We start from the raw sequence: 13,556 nt of genomic DNA, 5'->3' as shown, positions 1-13,556 counted from the left end.
GGAATTCCAATACTTGGTAGGTATCAACAATAAATCGGCTGCTCTGCCATATCTAGAAAGCAGTTGTTTCTCGCATTATTGCTTTTAGTTCAGTTTTTCATAGTCTGCTACGAGGCACAAGATTAATTAAGCTGAATAAGTAATCCATGCACTGGCCAACGTAAGATTCTCTTTTGAACTCTTTGATAAGATTTATAGACGAAAAGATGCCAAGTAAGCAAATAATATCATATCCCCCATGAGCACTTATTAACTTGTGCTCTGGGCACCGTGCCACAATATGAGCTGCTGCATCGGCTCTTAATTCGTTTTCTTAATGTAAAGGACACTGCACAAGAAACGCACTCAACCTAATAACAAGTGATAGATAGATGTTGGTGAATTGAAAAAAAGGATCGCTCCTTTCTTTCGGTTCCCACTTAACTTTCTTTAATGAATGGCAGAAGAGCTCCGGTTACTGAATGATGTATAATTAGTACCTAAATTGTTTTATTAAAGGCGTCAAAATTACTCAAAACTTATAAAACAAGCCTTGACACAGTACTGCTTTTAAGTTGATTGACTGGCGAAACTGATTTAGAGATATAAAGGAGCACACAAGGCATGTATGCGATCGTTTATCTGAAAGTATGTTCAATAGCAGTCTGCATTTTTTGCACTTGATTAGTTAGTGACACTTTACTTGGTCTGAAGAGGCGCAGAGCTAAACTACTGATAATAACGGAGATAGAGGACAAGGCCATTGCTGCACTGGCCCACACAGGAGACAGTCGCGAATGTTTATAAGGATAAATAACACCAGCAGCTATTGGCACTGCAACCAAATTGTATATCAATGCCCAACCGAAATTGAATTTGACTCGTCCAAACACCTTGCGCGACAGCTGGAATAATGTGAGTAACGAACTGAGTGTGTGTACCGAGGATAACAAAACAAAATCACATGATATCACTGCTAAATCAGAGCCAGAAGCCAGAGCAATTCCAACATCAGCTTTGGACATTGCAGGTGCGTCGTTAATACCATCTCCGACCATTGCCACAACAGCAGGCTTCCCATTCTTTTTGTATGTGGTTTGTATCCATTGAACCTTTTCAGCTTTTTCAGCAGGCAATACCTCAGCAACCACCTGATCAATCCCTAATTCGTTGGCAATAGATCTAGCAGTTTTTTCGTTATCGCCTGATATCATCCAGCACTCGATTCCTTCTTCCTGAAGGCTCTTTATCACACCTTTTGCCTCTTCTCTAACTTCATCTTTGGCACCAAGGAGAAGAATCGGGAAGAAATTAGAATTCTGGAATAATGCTGGGCATTGCAAAGCTACAATAACCACACTATTTCCTTCGGTCTTCCACTCGTCGAGAAGTTGCAATTGATGAGTTGTCATATGAACTTTGTTTTGAGCCATAAACCTCTCATTTCCAAGTATGACTTTTGCTGCTTTCAATTCATCCCAAATACTTTTTCCATACTCTTCAGGGGAGCAGACAATTTCACCCGTAATACCTAGCCCAGGAACTTCTTCCGTGACTGGTACTTTGTTGGTGGATAATGCACCACCAAAGTACTCATTGATAAAATTTCTTACTCCTATAGCAAGTGGATGCTTAGAATTTGCCTCTAAATCACGAGTTAGTTGTGGAGTAATCGATCTGACTCTTGGGTTATTATGGATAGCAAAATGCGCCACTTGAGGAGCGCCCCCTTTAGTCAAGGTTCCAGTTTTATCAAAACAAACAACGGAAACGTTCGAACCATCTTGGAAAGCGGCACCCCCTCCCTTAGCCAGAATGCCATATTTTGCAGCAAGACCAGCACCTACAAATATTGCAGTGGGAGCGGCAAGACCAATGCCGCATGGGCAAGCCACAACAAAGACCGATATTGCGAATTCGAGGGACCAAACTGCCCATCCGCCAACATCCACATCTAAGTAGCTTTCGGGAAGCTTTCCTCCATAGCCCAACCCCAGCCATATCGTCCAAGTTGCTACTGCGAGTAGAACAATTATAGGAACAAAATATCCAGTTAGAGCATCTGCTAGCTTTTCAACAGGAGCTCTTTTTAGCTGCCCATCGCGCACTGTGTTCACAATTTGGTCTAGCAAAGAGTCACCCTCAACTGCGACCAACTTTCCCAATACGCTACTTCTTCCCACATTAACGGTTCCAGCAAATATTTGTTCACCAGGCTTATGTTCAACAGGGATGGACTCCCCGGTTAAAGCACTTTCGTCGAATTGAGCGTTACCTTCGATTATGATACAGTCTGATGGAGGTGATTCTCCAGGACTGACTTTGATATAGTCGCCAGCTTCTATGTACTGTACATCAATAGTCTTCTCAACAGTTTGGCCGTCTATCTTCTCGATAAGCCTGGCGTAGTGTTGCTTCATTGACCCAAGATTATTGATGGCTGCTGCTGTCTTACTTTTAGAAATACTCTCAAGCAATCTACCAATCAATAAGAAAAAAGTTAGAAAAACCACGGAATCAAAATATGATGTAGTCTCTCTGTGACCGGTATAAGGCTGGGTTGCGCTAAGAGCTAATAAAGCAATACTGGCAAAATAGGCTACGGTTGTCCCTAGTGACATAAGTAAACTCATGCTCCCGAACTTGAAAAGACGTCTTCTCCAATTATTTTTCTGAATCCATAGGGTTTTAATTTCTTTAATTGCCTTTCTATGGAAAATATCTGCCATGAAAAAATACACTGGTGTACTCAAAATTAGCAATATCCATACTACTCTAGAAGCGTTTCCATGCCATAAAGGCATCATTAACCACATCCTGAATTTATTTTCGGGCTTTAAAAGTGCCATGCCCACCACTCCAAATATAAAAGTGGGAATTGCGAAAATTGTTGTGATCGTTAGCCTGATCAAAATTTCGCGGGTACTTTTCTTGGCCATTTTTTTCAAATGCTCCTCGAGCGACAGTTCTTTAACGATGGTTATCCTAAAATTATTGTCAGAGTTATCGGCTACATCCTTCAAAATTGAGTCGATGATCCCTCTTATTGTAACACCCGTTTCTACGTTAGGTACGTAACTGAACTTGACATAGGGATGTTTCAAAGTAATATCGGAATTGATGATAAGTCCCCCGAATCTTTTCAGTACTTTTTTGATCCTCTCTGGGCAATGGTTGCAAAACATTCCATCAATGCGCAGAGTCACTGTTCTATGAGATCTTTTGGCTGATGCATGACTAATTCTTTTTATTTTCCCAATTATTTCAAAGTCATAACCAGCATCCTCTATGGCTTCCTTCAAATCTTCCACTCGTTCGGCTTTTTCAGAATCTAAAATGAAGATACCAACTTTAGATACGACGTTAATGGCAACGTCTTCCACGAAGTCCAATTCTTTCGTAACACTACTGATTGTTGAAGCACATGCAGCACAGGTGATACCTCCAATAGCAGCTGTGATCTTAAATCTTGATTCTGTCGTGATGGGTAATATGTCAATCAACCTTGCATCATATCCGGAGTCGCGTACTGATGAGATGATTTTTTGAACGCTTTGTTTATTCGTTGTCGTCACTTTGGCTACATTGTTCAGCAAATCAACGTGTACACTCTCATGTTCGTGTAGATGCTGTCTAATTGTCGCTTCCACAGTTTGAGAACAACTCGCACATGTCATACCACTGATTGCAATGGTGCTTTGATAGATAGTGTTGTCATTTTGAGCCTTTTTAGAGGCATCGTTAGAATCCGTCGTTTGGTCCACAGACTTGTCATTCTGACAATACTGGCAGTGACTAAGATGAGCACGATATCTTTTTCGCTGAACTTTCCCACTGAAAAAAGTAGTGCGAAGCCACTGGAATAAATCCCTGCTCTCCTCATGGAGGTGGGAGCTATCACCGGATGTGTAACTGGATTTGGCACTTTCTACATCTGTTACGAAGTAGGCATCTTCAACGTCAAACCCTGAATTTTCGAGTGCATCTTTCACCTTGCGCAGCAAAGAAGAAACGTCTGTTGTTTCTCTTTCGGAATCATAGGTCACAGTAATAAGGCCTGCATCTAGGTCTGCAATGAAGCCTGTAGCTTCAATTTTATGAGGCTGATTAGGAGCCTTCAATTTCATAAAGGGTCGAAGTATCATTAACGAGTCATCATTTAGGATTCCTTTCGTCCCTGGTGATAAATCATGCTTGATTTCGTTGCCTATTGAAAAGTCTGTCTCATCATTGAGATAAGCTCGAAAAGTGAAAAAGTTCGAAAGTATATCTTTTATGAACGATTCGCACTGCTTGCAATGAATATTGCCAATTTCTATCTTGAGTGCATTCATTGAACAAATGACTTCTTGAATTTATTGTTTGAAATCTTGTATTACTGCGATATTGGGTATTGACATTTGCTTTTTCTGTCGTCCCGTGCTCATCTTATAAATGTTTGAGACCTTATTGCTGTAAATACGGCTTGTCGAAAAACTAAGCTTCCCTTGTGAAAAAGAAAATAAGATGGCCGCAGCAAGCGTAATTAGTGCCGGATGCGTTCAACCTGCAATGTCATCGTTCTGGTATATGAATGCACAGAGATGTATTTCATATGATCTAACTAAGATATACGATTAAAAATTTAGGTAAGAGGATCAGCGCAGGAACCCTTTTTTCTTTGGCTGCGCTGGAGATTGAGGTATCGGGGTATTTAACGAATGCTCCAATTGATGCTTCTTTTCCTCAAGAGCCTTCAATTGTTTATTTAACTTTTCCTTCATTTCTTTATGTCTGGCAAACAATTCAGCTTCGGATTTTTGTAATTTTTTCTCCTTTTCAGAAACTTTCTGGTGGAAAACACTCTTCATTTCGGCTTCAAGTTTAGCTAATTTAGCTTCATGTAATTGTTTCTCCTCCTTTTGTTTTGTTTCTGGGTCAAATTCTTTGAAGACTGCGTTGTCCTGCTTGATTCCCAACTTTGTTAATTTTTCAGACCTATACTTTTCATAAAGAACGCTATTTGTTCTCTCACGTAATTCTTCCAAGTATTGACTTATCAATAGATCGCGCAAATAGACAAAATCACAATGACTCGCATTATCGACTTCTATGATACCCCATGGATACGAACGCCCGCGAACTAAACTACCTTTAGAATTTTCAACTTTATCGGTTGAACCTACAACAGCAAATGGAATCTTTTCATATAGCGATTTTGAAGCATGGATCGTTTCTTGGTCATCCAACGCATATTGTGGTGGTTCGAACAGAACGACGTTTTCATCTTCCAATTGTTTCCTAATTCGTCTCTTGAAAACTGCAATCTCTTCCTCCGTTAAAATATCTGACTTAGCAATAACAGGAATCAAATTACACTTTTCATGAATCTGTTTGCAGAATCCCAAGTCTAAAGGTTTCAAATAATGTGCTGTTGGTTCAATAAAATACAAGCATGCATGAATTCTGTTATCGTCCTCCGAAGATCTATTGATTTTGTTTTCTGCGTCCAAATACTGATCGAATCTGTAGTTTACCTCATCAACGATAGGTCTCCACGAGTCGGAATTATCAATCGCATCACCGAATCCTGGAGTATCCACGACAGACAGTTTCAACGAAACGCCATTTTCTTCGATTGTTGTTGAGAGAGTTTTGATCTTGACAGAAGAGCGGACATTTTCCGATTCCTGAGCTGTTTGCGCCTCTTCGTCATCCCTGCTAGCTTCCGTTTCAGAGCTACCTTCAATTTTCAGCCCTTCCAATTTCTGCTCCACCTTGTTTTTGCTGCCGTCGTCCAGGTTCCTGTTGAACAGCGTGTTTATCAATGTACTTTTGCCGAGACCCCTTTGACTGACACAAAGCAGATTCAAGCTGAAACCCCTGCGAATAGACTTTCTGTGCCATTGCTTCGGCAAGTTGGCAAAACCGACAAATCCGTTGATCTCACGGCGGATGATCTTCAAGTCGGGCTGTTCTGGAAGCACTTGTCCGGATCCAATGCTGGATACACGCGCACTGTCGCTGCCGCTTCCATTCGCGTGCCCGTTCACATAACCATTCCCATTGCCGTGGGCGCTCCCATTGCCATCTGGGACGTCGTTGCTTTCATGGTAGCTCTCGCTGTTCTCTGCCGTTGAGTCCTCTGCAGCTCCATTGGAGTTCGAACTCGACTGCACATTTACAGACCCTGCTCCATTTGCTATAACGCTCGCAGATTCCTCCTTCTTGATCGATACCATATCTCCCTGTCCTGGCATTATTGCTCCTTGAAAGACCCGTTGTTGATCACACAGACTGTACGAATAAATGAGATTGTGCTTTCTTGAACAAACAGCGATACTTTCAAGAACACGTCCCAGTCACGAATCGGGTAATTGTCTCGTCTTTGTCCCACAAGAGAATTCCTCACGACTTACCCGCCCATGCAAGATCTGGAAAAATAAAGTGACAAGATGCATCCCAGCTTCGCTTTGATTTGCTAGTTTACGCGTTGCGCCGGGTAACATGCCTTGCACGGATCTGGCGTTAGTAGTCTGCTGCCACTCTGCTGCCATGCTGCTCCCTGCCGAACGCCCCTCCCTCCAGCGCAGGATCCTGCTGCTCTCCACGCCGCACCCCCTTCACGCGCGACGCGTCAACCTCCAAGGGCGTCAAACCACGCTTCTTTTTTGGCGTGACGGGAAAACAATGCGCATAACAATGAGCGCCTTTTGCTGATCAGGCAGAAAAAAGAATAAAGTACCTTTTCGTTGCTGATTAGCATTCCTCGGCACAGGCGGCTTCTGGCCGGAAATCGACGGTCATACAGCGCGATCTGCCTGCGACAGCCGCCACAAATAATTGGCGATTGGTCTCGGGTGATCCTGTGACACAACGATTTGCGAGTGCGTGGCGTAGTGGCCGATCACTTAGTGGGTCCGAATGGTTGAAAAAGTAAGCTGTGCGGACTATGGTACTCAGCAGTGCTACAGATTGTTAGGCATTATTCAGCATTATTCAGCATGAGTTGCAAGAGTGGCTTTAACGCCGTCTCTCCAGGCATATTTTGATGGGCGTGGGCACTTTTTTTCTTTCTTCGATTTAGGTGTTTCGCATCACTCTGCACGCGGGCTGTTCTTTTTTTCTTGGATTTTTTTTTTTTCCCTTCTTTAACTCATCTTTGATCTGATATTGATCTGGTCTATTGATTTGATTTGACTTGAGTATAGTAAACAGTGAGAATATAAGCAGAAAATTTTTCATCAGATCTTGCCACTCACTCCTGTACAATTGAAGTTAACAAGCGGGTATTGGATCGACTGGGGCTGGTACTGATTGGTTGTTTAGAATTGTTGCCGGTAATGAGTGATCCTGGCGATTCGATCGATCCAACAGAATTGCAACGGCAGATCAATGGCCTTATCATTAGCGGCTCCAAGTATACGGCGAACGGTGACTTCACGAAAGCTACCGGATGCTACGCAGAACTGGTGAAGCTGGATTCTTCGAATCCAGCCCACTGTGTTTTGCTAGCCAAGTGTCTCTACCAATTAGGGCTACAGAAAAATGACATGTTTGGCGGCGGTCAGGATGAGGAGGATGATCGTGATAGTGAGGAAGAAGACGTTGATGTTGAGGATGCCGACGCTTCTGATGATGATGATGATGATGCTTTTGAATCTGGAAGTGAGAATGAACTAAATGCCAAAAAGCTTGCGCTCAATCAGAAATTCTTCCAGTTTGATCATGAGGAGGAAGAGGTAGAGGAGGAATCGCTTTCGGACAATGAGGGCCAGCAAAGAAATTCAGAGGGTAACGGAGATGAGGACGAGCAGGAGGAACTGAACACGGTTCAGGGATCATCGGACTTCACAAATGCAAACAGAGTTCAAGATTATTTGAAAGGTGACGTATTCGAGAATGCAATTGAATTGCTATTCCGTGCACGTATCATGTACATCGAATCACCGGCATCGCTCATTTCTCCTGCATCCCCCATATCTGCATCAATATCTAAAACAACATCTGCATCAACGTCATCAAATTCATCAAACACAACAAATTCATCAAATTCATTATTATCGTCATCGTCGTCATCCCCGTCATCATCAGCATCAGTCAATAAGCAGAAACTCAATAAAGAGACTCAACTTAAACTGGTGGAAATTCATGATCTCCTGGGAGATATTGATCAAGAATTGGAAGATTTTGCTCAGTCAATAAGCGATTACGAAGAGGCAATACGATATTATAGGGATGCAACTTCGATTGAAAATAACGAAGAAATTATAAATATTTACCTTAAAATGGCGGAATCTCTAAGATGGCTTGATTCAAACAATAAGGATGTAACAAAGGAAAAACAGAAGAGTTATATAAAGCAAATTTTAGAATTAATTCAGAAAAGGCTTGATTCAGGCGAATCTATCAATATAGAAGAAGATGAACAAAGAATAGAGAGATTAAATGAGGATTTGGAAATATTGGACAAAGGTAAAATCAATATCAAGGAAAAGATATTAACGCAATCATCAATGATGGAAGTGCTCTTACAACAAGCTATGAGTCAAAATCAAAGAAGCAAAGTAAACGATCTATCCAATATGGTGAAAAAGAAGAAAGTACGTAAATAGGCAGTTTCATAGTATTTAATGACTTATTTTTTGCCAGAAACCCGTTTGCTAAAATGTATTTTCTTGCTTGATGCGAAGCAGTTATTGGAAAAAAAGAATACTTAAGACAATAATGATTTTTCGGAACAAAGAAAGGGACGCATACAGAAGGATAAGGAAAAAACCTGAAAAGCGAATAACTATCTAGTCACGATATGCCACCTAAACCAACCACCAATATGCCAGGGACACCCATCAAGAGATTAATGGAGTTAGCTAAGACTCTACAATTTGCATGGTTTGTTGGACATGCAATCACACTGTTTTCGTCGTTGCTATGCTTAACGTCTTTTAGACCCCTTTTGTATAGGTTAGCTTATTTTGGTGTTTTAGAATCTTTCGGTATTATCACCTACCAGCACTATTTTATCAAGTCTGGGCCAGCTGCAGGAACCAGTTCTGGTTCAGCTGCAAGGACTATTACGCCAGCATCGCTTCTTCAAAATGGAGACGTCTTATACTTTTTGATGGCAATCGTGTGGACGTTTACCCCACAGTTTACGCTTTCATTAGTTCCCTATATGATGTTTTCAGTGTTCCATGTTTTGATCTACGTGAAAAGCATCCTCCTACCGGAGGTATTCAATTTGAATGCATCAAACAGCAAGATGGTGTTGTTCATTGACAACACCGTTCGTAGTTACAACGAGAGATGTATGTACTGGGTCGGAAGCGCAGAGTTGGGCATCCTAGCTTGTTTGTTGCTGAGGGTGATATTCTGGTATCCAAGATCGCTGGTGCTATTTGCATCCTATTCCACGTTCATCAAGTTCAGATTCGAGAACTCGAAGTACATGAAGTCTGCATTTGCGCAATGGAGAGTCAGACTTGACGGCATCATGAGTCACCCATCCATCCCGATTCCGCTCAAAAAGGCCTACAATAAATCCAAAAGTCTGTTGATCCGGCTCTCCGAGTTCCGTCTCGCCAAGTCGCCTGTTCCTCCCCAGTCTGCGCACGCATCTAAAGCTGAGTAAGGTATATAGTATGAATCCTATGTAACTTGGCCACAAGCCCATTGGCAACAATCTGAGTTTTTTTTCACGTCTTTGGTCCTGTTTGTGCCGGTAGGATCTGTAAGACTTCAACCAAAAGGCCAATCGCGCAATGACAATGCTGCGGCAGCACATGGCAGTTCAGTATTTTCGGCGGCTAGCACGCTTGCTATCTCGCCGAAATGCGAGAATAGGCAGTTTCTCGAGGATTCTTCGAGCTATGACGAAATGTTCTGAAACTTTCCATTGCAAGAAAAAACCGCTTGTCCGGTGCCGAAGGCAACAGACGAACCTAAAATGATAAAAACTAAACAAAAACATGTGTCCGGCAGATAATCGAATCTGATCGAATGTCCAAGTAGCTTCTATTGGATTCCGGAGACGACGCTGAGCGAGTTGATCTTTGTCAAATATGACGGATCTGCGAGAACAGTCGTGCGAAAGTTGCAGGGAACGGGGGACGGGGACAAAGTTGAATAGTATTTCTAGAATGTTCGATCAATGGTCGCAATTTGGGGAAAGGCGAAGTGAACGACAACGGGAGATTGGTTCAGCAGATTCTAAAATTATATAAAAGGAGTGTTCCGGTCAAAAGTTCATGATGTTGACAATTGTTCTCTCTCTACTTGCTCTCCTAGAAATTCTACAGACAGAGAAAGAAAAACAATTGGAATTGTCCATATTGATTTTCTTCTAAAAGGATAAAATAGAAAAAAAAACAATTTAGAATGTCCAAGGCTGTTGGTATTGACTTGGGTACTACGTACTCTTGTGTTGCACACTTCTCCAACGATCGTGTCGAAATTATTGCGAACGATCAAGGTAACAGAACCACTCCATCTTTCGTTGCGTTCACTGATACTGAAAGATTGATTGGTGATGCTGCTAAGAACCAAGCTGCCATGAACCCATCTAACACTGTTTTCGATGCTAAGCGTTTGATTGGTAGAAACTTCAGTGACCCTGAAGTTCAAGGTGACATGAAGCACTTTCCATTCAAGATTGTTGATGTCGAAGGTAAGCCACAAGTTGAAGTTGAATTCAAAGGTGAAACCAAAAAATTCACTCCAGAACAAATTTCTTCCATGATCTTGGGTAAGATGAAGGAAACCGCAGAAGGTTACTTGGGTACTAAGGTTAACGATGCCGTCGTCACTGTTCCAGCTTACTTCAACGATTCTCAAAGACAAGCTACAAAGGATGCCGGTACCATTTCTGGTTTGAACGTTCTACGTATCATTAACGAACCAACTGCTGCTGCCATTGCTTACGGTCTAGACAAGAAAGGTGGTGAAGAAAATGTTTTAATTTTCGATTTAGGTGGTGGTACCTTCGATGTCTCCTTGTTGACCATTGAAGATGGTATCTTCGAAGTCAAAGCTACCGCTGGTGACACTCACTTGGGTGGTGAAGATTTCGACAACAGATTGGTCACTCACTTAGCCAATGAATTCAAGAGAAAGAACAAGAAAGATCTAACCTCCAACCAAAGAGCTTTGAGAAGATTAAGAACTGCTTGTGAAAGAGCAAAGAGAACTCTATCTTCTTCTGCTCAGACCTCTGTCGAAATTGATTCCTTGTACGAAGGTATTGACTTCTACACTTCCATTACCAGAGCTAGATTCGAGGAGTTGTGTGCTGATCTATTCAGATCTACTTTGGATCCAGTTGAAAAGGTTTTGAGAGACGCTAAATTGGACAAATCTCAAGTTCATGAAATTGTCTTGGTTGGTGGTTCTACCAGAATTCCAAAGGTTCAAAAATTGGTCACTGACTACTTCAATGGTAAGGAACCAAACAGATCTATTAACCCAGATGAAGCCGTTGCTTACGGTGCTGCTGTCCAAGCTGCCATCTTGACTGGTGACCAGTCTTCCAAGACTCAAGATCTATTGCTATTGGATGTTGCTCCATTATCTCTAGGTATTGAAACCGCTGGTGGTGTCATGACTAAATTGATTCCAAGAAACTCAACTATCCCAACAAAGAAGTCTGAAACTTTCTCTACTTACGCTGACAACCAACCAGGTGTCTTGATTCAAGTCTTTGAAGGTGAAAGAGCTAGAACAAAGGACAACAACCTATTAGGTAAATTCGAATTGAGTGGTATTCCACCAGCACCAAGAGGTGTCCCACAAATCGAAGTCACTTTCGATGTTGACTCCAATGGTATTCTAAACGTTTCTGCTGTTGAAAAGGGTACTGGTAAATCGAACAAGATCACTATCACTAACGATAAGGGTAGATTATCTAAGGAAGAAATTGAAAAGATGGTCGCTGAGGCTGAAAAATTCAAGGAAGAGGATGAAAAGGAAGCTGGCAGAATTGCATCTAAGAACCAATTGGAATCTATTGCTTACTCTTTGAAGAGCTCTATCTCTGAAGCTGGTGACAAATTAGAAGAAGCTGACAAAGAAACTGTCACCAAGAAGGCTGAAGAAACCATTCAATGGTTAGACAGTAATCAAACCGCTACAAAGGAGGAATTTGATGATCAATTGAAGGAACTTCAAGATATTGCTAATCCAATTATGACCAAACTGTACCAAGCTGGTGGTGCTCCTGGTGCTGCCGGTGGTGCTCCTGGTGGTTTCCCAGGCGCGGGTGCCTCTGCTCCTGAACCAGAAGGTCCAACTGTTGAAGAAGTTGATTAAACAGTTTGATAGACATTTATGATTTCTTCTCTAACGTTACGATTATTTACAAACACTGTACAATATATATATAAACAAAGTGAATAAGAAAAATACTTACTTTTGTTCCTTTATTTACAAAGGCCGTCTTAGTTAGCAAACACATTATAGCTTCAAATCGTCGCGCGAGCGGCCTTTAGCATATGGATACAGCAATAAGAAGAATCATTTAATTGAAATACTACTTAGTTTCATGGTTCTTCTCACCGCATTACTGAAGTTACCCATAGCAGTTTGGCGGAATGCTACAAAGAGCTCGGGAGCTCAATCGGAAGTCAACCATACCATGGGGGGCTCTTACCATGGGGGGCTCTTACCATGAGTCTCTGAAGAATTTAAATTCCAACTATTAAAAATTCACACAACAACTGCTGCCAAGCAAAAAGTTGTCGATTCCTTTCCATCATGAGTCAGACTTCACGAGTTCCCTTCGCCTTGTATACTCAGAATTGACATTGTTCTCTTCATCTCCTGTGTGAAAACCGCTCGCTGATCAAAGCGAGAAGAGCAGTGAAAAAATTAAAAAATTAATTGGGGCGAGCTGGGAATTGAACCCAGGGCCTCTCGCATGCTTGATATGTTAATCTTCAGTGTTCTGAAGATTCGCCCAAAGCGAGAATCATACCACTAGACCACACGCCCTAATTATTGTTGAATCTACCAAAAACTAATTGTGAATATTATCTACATACGGTGGTCTTGAGCCAGTACATCACGTGTACTTCATGATACACCTCAGTATGTACTTATCAGATTTTAAAATGGTTGATTTTCCTTATCGGACGGAGTTGGCGGTAATACTTTGGCTACATATTGATAATCCTTGAAATTTGGTTGACATTGTGAGATAAGCAGAAGACTTATTTCTGTTGAAATTATTTAGAAAGAATGTTTTCTTCGGCGTTGTCGATAGTAACTTGGTTTGACATTGATGATAATGCTATGATATTCAATTATAGAGATATATAATTCCTTGGTTTCCTATATCATGAATTGAGATAAAACTAATTGAACTTGTCATCACACCATTTCTAATCCCATAGAATCCACAGTACAACTGTTATTTCGTGTTCATTCCATAAACTCCTTCGTAGTCAGACTCCTGAGTTGTAAACGTCTCGCGATAGATTATCATCCGATATCTGACTACGAAGGGGTTTATGGAATGAACACGAAATTACAGTTGTACTGTGGATTCACCCGGACTAGAAATGGTGTGATGACGATGAAAATTCTTCACTCATCGTCCTCTCTTA

At 41.5% G+C, this 13,556-nt stretch overlaps 5 protein-coding genes and 1 non-coding gene across 6 annotated transcripts; 3 read left to right on the top strand and 3 right to left on the bottom strand.

The window, feature by feature from the left end:
- Window positions 1-617: 617 nt before the first annotated feature.
- Window positions 618-4,313, bottom strand: HG535_0E05650 (heavy metal translocating P-type ATPase; the record flags this gene model as incomplete). Its single annotated transcript, XM_037289313.1, has 1 exon — window positions 618-4,313. One exon carries the CDS (start codon window positions 4,311-4,313, stop codon window positions 618-620), a length of 3,696 nt encoding a protein of 1,231 aa, XP_037145208.1.
- Window positions 4,314-4,616: 303 nt separating this feature from the next.
- CDC3 (septin CDC3) lies at window positions 4,617-6,218 on the bottom strand (the record flags this gene model as incomplete). The annotated part of the gene is made up of 1 exon (XM_037289312.1): window positions 4,617-6,218. One exon carries the CDS (start codon window positions 6,216-6,218, stop codon window positions 4,617-4,619), a length of 1,602 nt encoding a protein of 533 aa, XP_037145207.1.
- A 1,083-nt stretch (window positions 6,219-7,301) lies between these two features.
- HIF1 (Hif1p) lies at window positions 7,302-8,573 on the top strand (the record flags this gene model as incomplete). The annotated part of the gene is made up of 1 exon (XM_037289311.1): window positions 7,302-8,573. The coding sequence occupies one exon, from the start codon at window positions 7,302-7,304 to the stop codon at window positions 8,571-8,573; it is 1,272 nt and encodes a 423-aa protein (XP_037145206.1).
- Window positions 8,574-8,767: 194 nt separating this feature from the next.
- On the top strand, window positions 8,768-9,589 carry POM33 (nucleoporin POM33; the record flags this gene model as incomplete). Its single annotated transcript, XM_037289310.1, has 1 exon — window positions 8,768-9,589. One exon carries the CDS (start codon window positions 8,768-8,770, stop codon window positions 9,587-9,589), a length of 822 nt encoding a protein of 273 aa, XP_037145205.1.
- Window positions 9,590-10,335: 746 nt separating this feature from the next.
- Window positions 10,336-12,261, top strand: SSA2 (Hsp70 family chaperone SSA2; the record flags this gene model as incomplete). Its single annotated transcript, XM_037289309.1, has 1 exon — window positions 10,336-12,261. One exon carries the CDS (start codon window positions 10,336-10,338, stop codon window positions 12,259-12,261), a length of 1,926 nt encoding a protein of 641 aa, XP_037145204.1.
- A 572-nt stretch (window positions 12,262-12,833) lies between these two features.
- On the bottom strand, window positions 12,834-12,942 carry HG535_0Etrna5P. The gene is made up of 2 exons: window positions 12,906-12,942; window positions 12,834-12,870 (listed from the first exon to the last, which is right to left on the bottom strand). It is a non-coding gene; the product is annotated as a tRNA-Pro (tRNA).
- Between the last annotated feature and the right edge of the window lie 614 nt (window positions 12,943-13,556).

Source organism: Zygotorulaspora mrakii, chromosome 5 (genome assembly GCF_013402915.1).
Source record: "Zygotorulaspora mrakii chromosome 5, complete sequence".
NCBI classification, from domain to species: domain Eukaryota; kingdom Fungi; phylum Ascomycota; class Saccharomycetes; order Saccharomycetales; family Saccharomycetaceae; genus Zygotorulaspora; species Zygotorulaspora mrakii.
The sequence above is the reverse complement of the archived record's forward strand: the minus strand, read 5'-3'. Positions and strand labels throughout refer to the sequence as shown.